Source organism: Salvia splendens, chromosome 18, assembly GCF_004379255.2.
Source record: "Salvia splendens isolate huo1 chromosome 18, SspV2, whole genome shotgun sequence".
Lineage (NCBI taxonomy): Eukaryota > Viridiplantae > Streptophyta > Magnoliopsida > Lamiales > Lamiaceae > Salvia > Salvia splendens.
The window spans coordinates 13,872,523-13,878,668 of record NC_056049.1 but is presented as its reverse complement, the minus strand read 5'-3'; the positions used below and the strand labels follow the sequence as shown (position 1 = coordinate 13,878,668).

The window sequence follows — 6,146 nt, the reverse complement described above, 5'->3', positions numbered from 1 at the left end:
CTTTTCAAGACATCCCATAACCCCTGCTGCATCAAGATGGCCTTCATCTTCAGCCTCCGCAAGCCAAAATCATTTCTGCCAGTGAACTTCTCCACCTCAAACTTGGCTGTAGACATTTCTCAAACAGTTGGTGTGCCTCAATCAAGATCGGCTTCGAATAAAAAATTGAACCTCAATTCACCCACTCAAACTAATCACAAGCTAAAGTAGTAATCTCCTAATTGTGTGTGTATTGTGATTTTCTGTCTACTCTTTACAATTGAAATGATCAAGCTATATATATGAATGAGAAGAAGAAATCTAACTAATTTTCCTTCACCAAAAATCAGTTATAACCGCCTATCCCAACAGCTAGTTTCAGCTCACCAAACCGAGCTCCTTTCGTGATCTCTTCCTTGAGCTTCAACGGCTCTAACTCTCGGCTCATATCAGTGCATTGCAGGGACACAAACTCACAATATTAATAGCAAAAATACTGATTGAAGCTGGCTGCAGTTGTAAACTTTGATGCACGTCTTCCATGATTGTATCATCATCCCCTTCTTGGAAAGGATTTGTCCTCAAATCCGAGCCTTCTCTATTCCTCGCATCCTCGGGAGGTCCTTTAGCTTCATTGGATCCTTGGCATGTCTTCTTTCTCATCCTTGAACCCCAATCAATCCATGGCTCACGCAAAAGTGAAGACTCTTGACGTCTAACACCCGTGGTCATATACCCTTCTTGGAAATGATTTTCCCTCAAACCCGGATTCCGCACACCTATAAAATAGTACGAGAGCAAATCAAATATCAAAGTATGATGAAAAAGGTATGGACCATTAACTGCTCTAAGAGGCAAAACTACAACAAAGGCATTGTGGACCTCCAAATTCATGTTCCATAAAGTTCAAGGCCAAGTCACAATAAATATGAGAACACAAATTGATGAATTCTTTCATGTCCAAATCCCGCCCATAAGGAATCAAGACAAACTCATCAAGATGTCCTTCATACCAAAACTTAAATAACCTCACAGTATAAGTACAAGATGTGGGTGCAAATAAACATAGGCATTCCTTCACAATGTAGTTCCAAACAAAGCCATTAGATATGAAGTTCTTAACAAAAAGACCATAAAACATCCCAATTTTGTTGAATAATTTGATTGACATGCAATAAAAGCAATTAACATGCCAAAGCACACATGCCCCAAGCACCTTGTTTCTATTTGGCTCGATCATCCCCATACAAATGATACCCAAATTCTTGAATATCTTCACAAAATATTTGACATTTTCATCAAGACTAGGCATACACAAGAAAGGGTCCTCATATGGTGCAAGGTTGAAATTAAACAAGATAGGCATAATAACAAAATCCCTATTGATACACATCCTTGCTCAAATAAGAGCTACTCCACAAATTGACAAGCTCATATTCAATACATAGAGTAGGTTCATTACAATTCACATCAAATTTGCGAGAAGATGTATCAACCAACAAACCAAGTTTATCAAAAATAAGGGAGCAATGTGTCCATAAACCTTCATGCACAACATGACAACAAAAGCACAACACCATGCATATGAAACTTGTAAAAAAGCAACACCAAATATCATTAAAAACTTTTCAACATAAACCCCACGCAATTGCTCAAACAATTTTAGAACACGGCCACAACTATTGGAACAATGTATCCTTATGCCATTAAACACAATACACTCTACAAAAGACATGTGAGTAGAAAAATTATTCACAAAACGACCATAAAAGATCCCCATCCTATTGGAGGGTCTTACCATTTTGCAATGAAAACAAAGCAAACACCAAGTTCTAAAGCAATCAACGATTTCACTTCTCATGGTCCTACTATATTCATGAAGCTGAAAATTACTAGCAACTGAAAGCTTCGGCATCTTATCATGGAAGGAAGTCATTCCATCATTCAAGTTATAATCAACAAGAGAAATAACATGCTTATCAATGTTTGTATTTACTAAGAACGGTAATGCGAAGATGAGTTTAGGCTTCAACAATTTAAGCTCTTGATGTCACGTATCACACATGTCAACAATGGTAAATCTATCAAAATAAATGGGCTTCTCCAATACAATCATATTGAAGGGAGCATCACAAGGAGACAAGGATAGTGCACTTGAACCTTGGGCAAGGAGTTCATCCACTTGCCCTCGTTCCTCTTGATCCTTCTCCGGGGGCATAGTTTCCAAGCCATGTACAACTTGGTGCTTCACTTTCATGTCTTCAATTTTACTCACTACAAAGTCATCAACACAAGAAGATATACAAGAAGTGTTAGTGGGTAAAAACTTATTTTCTTCACTAAGAGCAAGAGGCCTTTCATTTGGTGCCCACCCAAGATTGACCTTAGAATCTAACAAACACCATTGACTCACTTGTGCTTGTGGATTTTCTCTCATGTGGTATTTTTCTTTTTTCTCACCACCACCACCCTCTCCTGACTTTTGCACCTCACCCTCTTGTCTTTTATCAGGCTCTAAGACAACCCAAGTTTGGTTAGTCAAAAATAAAGAAAATAGGATTTAAGAAGGTGATATTAACCAAGATGTCCCAAACTCCCCAAAATTCACTCCCCAATATCTCTCGGAAGAAAGGTTTAGATTATAGTAAGAGGTGGTTTCACTCACACTCGCAACTCTAACTCCAACTCGAAGTTATAGATGTTTGAGGTGGATCAATCAAGGTATACCCCTTAGCAAACAAACCCAAGACGACATAACACATAAACACATATAGCAAGATGCAAGTAGGATTCAAGGCCTTAAGCACACACATGCCATATATATGAGCTGAAAATGTAGTAAACATGGACTGCACTTTAGGAATTTTTTTTGTATGGTTCCCCAACCCCAAAATGGCTAAAACATTGTATATAGCTTCAGTATTGGGTTTTATTTTAAAGGATCAAATAGGCCTAAAGAAACACACAAAGGCTAAAGAAAAGAAAAGAAAAAAACTCAAAGGCACAATAGATCAAACACATAGTGAGTACTAGGCTCTAGATATCAAATGAAATGAATCCAAGTATTGTGTGATCTATTTCCCAAGGAGTATACCAGTGTTGTGAAAATCGCGCTCGGGGCGCGGGGCGATCAAAGCGAGACTGTAATCGCCCCGATGCGGCGGGGTCGTGCGAGATCCGCGGAGCGACGGTGGGGCGCGCCTGGGTCGTCTGGGTCGCCGTGGAGCGAGCCGATTTAGGTTAAATAACCACCGACGACATGGTGTCAAATAAATTTCATGCGGTGCATAATTCATATAAATATGTTTTTCTGTATGCTTAGAATAGCCATGACACATCAATAGCAATTTTAGACATTGTGAATTATGATTAATTATAAATCATTGTTTCTTTCTACAGATCATTTTTATACAAAATGTCTCAAGACCCAGCTAGGAAATATGCAAGGGCTGATCCGGATACCAGATATAAACTTACATGCAACTTTTGTGACAAAGTGATTGCATCGGGAATTCGAAGGCTCAAAGAACATTTCGTTGGCGGATTTAAAAACGTCACGAAATGTACTAAATGCCCACCACATGTGAGAGAGGAGATGATCAACTATATGAAGAAAAAAGAGGATGCTAAAATACTGCAAGTTTTTACAGTGGCAGCATCACAAAGCAGGCAAGAGTTTGAAGATTTGGGTTACGGGGAATACGAAGAAGACAACATTATTGGCAGTAGCTCGACCAAACAGAAAAGGCCTCGGGTCAACCCTGATCGAGCAAAGGCCGTCCAAGCACAGAAGTTGAGCAAGGAAAAGCAACAGACATTAAATGATGCATACAAAAAAGATTTGCGTGAATTGGTTTGCATCAACTGGGCTAAATGGTTTTATGATGCAGGTATACCATTTAATGCTGCACAGTATGATAGTTTCAAGATTGCGATCGAATCTACTGGGCAATTTGGTCCGGGCATGAAGCCTCCAAGCTATCATGAGTTAAGAGTTCCTTTGCTTAACAAAGAAGTCAATGCTATGAAGGATATTCTAAAAAACCATAGAGAAGAGTGGGCGAGATTCAGTTTCTCAAAGAGACATTATCAACTTCTTGGTGAACTCTCCTAAAGGTTCGGTTTTTATCAAGTCTGCTGATGTGTTTGATATAGTGAAGGACGCAAATGCATTGGTGCCAATGTTTGAGGAGATTGTTGATTACATCGGAGAGCAACATGTGATTCAGATTGTGACAGATAATGCCTCAAATTATAAGAAAGTTGGGCTGATGCTGCAAGTTAAGAAGCCCAATTTGTTTTGGACTCCTTGTGCTGCTCACTGCATCGATTTGATGCTTGAGGATGTTGGTAAAATACCAATGGTCAAGGAAGCTATCAAAAAATCAATATCTTTGACTGGTTTTATTTACAGTAAAACCGGTGTGCTGAATATGATGAGAAAGTATACAAGCCAGAGGGAATTGCTTAGGCCGGCGACCACTAGATTTGCCACTTCCTTCATCACCCTGAGGTCCATCCATAACGAACGACAAAACCTCATAAAGATGTTTACTAGTGATGAATGGAGAAATAACCAATGGTATAAAGAGATACCCAGCAAAAATGCAACAGCTACTGTCCTCAATGACAATTACTGGAGGCATGTTGTCTAAGCTCTCAAATTGAGCGATCCTCTTATTAAAGTGTTGAGGATGGTTGATGCCGAGCGTAAGCCTGCAATGGATTACATTTACGAGGCTATGGATCGGTGCAAAGAAGTCATATCCAGTGCATTCAATGGAAGAGAAGAGAAGTTCAAGAGAGTATTTGAGATCATTGATGCTCGATGGAATGATCAATTGCACAGACCGTTACATGCTGCGGGTCATTACTTGAACCCGAAAGTTTTTTATGCCAATGTGAAAGGTATTTATGAATGTTCGGAGGTCATGGATGGTATGGTTGCATGTATTGAGAAGTTGGTCCCCGACCAAAGCATTCAAGACAAAATCAATAAGGAAGAAATGCCCAAATATAAGAAGGCTATCTCCTGTTTTTCACATCCTTTGGCTATTCGAAACAGAACTCAAATGGCACCAGGTAATTATTCATTATCTTTTCATCATATTATTTATTTAAATGGTAATAATAATTATGTATATTTTTTATTTACTTCAGCAGAATGGTGGAATAGTTTTCGATATGACGCACCAAATTTGCAAAGTTTTGCAATTAGAGTATTGAGCTTAACTTATAGTGCTACCGGCTGTGAAAGAAATTGGAGTGTTTTTTCACAACGAACGATTGAACTAGAGGTAGCACAAGCACAAGAGAACAAGCCTCAAGCTCTATGCATGCTTGTACTCTTGTGGATAATGAAGATGACAGTGAAGATATTAATTTAATTGTATCCGATGAAGGAGAAAGAGGACTTGCCTCTGAGTGATGATGATATTATTTAGTTAATTATTTTATGTTTTGCAACTTTTTTTTGGAACTTTTGATGATTTTTGATAATAAAATTCAGTTATTTAGTTATGTTGTTGAAAATTTTATATTTTTCATCTAATCTTTTTTTAATATAGAGTAATGATATATTTAGATCAACAAACTTATAAAAGAGACACAAATATAATCATCATTTGGCTATTCTGGCGCCCCGATTCGTGGGTCTCTTGCCCTGTCGCCGCATCAGCCCGTGCCCCGGGGTCCCCCCTCATCGCTCGGGGCTCCCAATCAAATCAAAATCTCTTTGAAAAATGAGAAGTGCTATTTATAGCTTTGATCAAAATTCCAAGAAAAGGCCCACAAAATCTAGCCTCTGCATGAGCCACCCACCCGGGTAGATTTTGGTGACCGAAAGTCACCTGTCCGGGTGGGATTTGATGTCTCAACCGTGCTTTCGGGTAGCCACCCGACCGGGCGAATTTTAGTGACCGAAAGTCACGCGTCCGGGTTGAGTACAAAGGTACTCAGTGAACACATTGCCAAAAGATACAATTATACATTTAAAATATTGTCAAGCCATCAATCACAATACTCAGGGTTTTTCATAAAATCCCGAGCTTACCAAAATCTCATACTTAAAAGTTCGATTGCGCGATCTAAGTTCTTTTAGTAATTCATCGTATCTGAAACATCTTGTGACGGGAAAGTGGCCACTTTCCACGGTCACCAGGCCAGCC

At 39.1% G+C, this 6,146-nt stretch overlaps 1 protein-coding gene across 2 annotated transcripts; it reads left to right on the top strand.

Annotated features, from left to right (window-relative positions):
• Positions 1 to 2,703: 2,703 nt before the first annotated feature.
• On the top strand, positions 2,704 to 5,436 carry LOC121777389. 2 transcript variants are annotated; one of them, XM_042174636.1, is made up of 2 exons: positions 2,704 to 5,061; positions 5,143 to 5,436. In XM_042174636.1, exon 1 carries the CDS (start codon positions 3,395 to 3,397, stop codon positions 4,091 to 4,093), a length of 699 nt encoding a protein of 232 aa, XP_042030570.1. In that variant the 5' UTR covers positions 2,704 to 3,394; the 3' UTR covers positions 4,094 to 5,061; positions 5,143 to 5,436. The 2 variants fall into 2 exon arrangements, with proteins under 2 accessions (XP_042030570.1, XP_042030571.1); XM_042174637.1 differs by having other exon boundaries at positions 5,140 to 5,168.
• Positions 5,437 to 6,146: the final 710 nt, after the last annotated feature.

Excerpts from the sequence above, each read along its gene's own strand:
- LOC121777389 (XM_042174636.1), top strand. The coding sequence starts at position 3,395 with ATGTCTCAAGACCCAGCTAGGAAATATGCAAGGGCTGATCCGGATACC.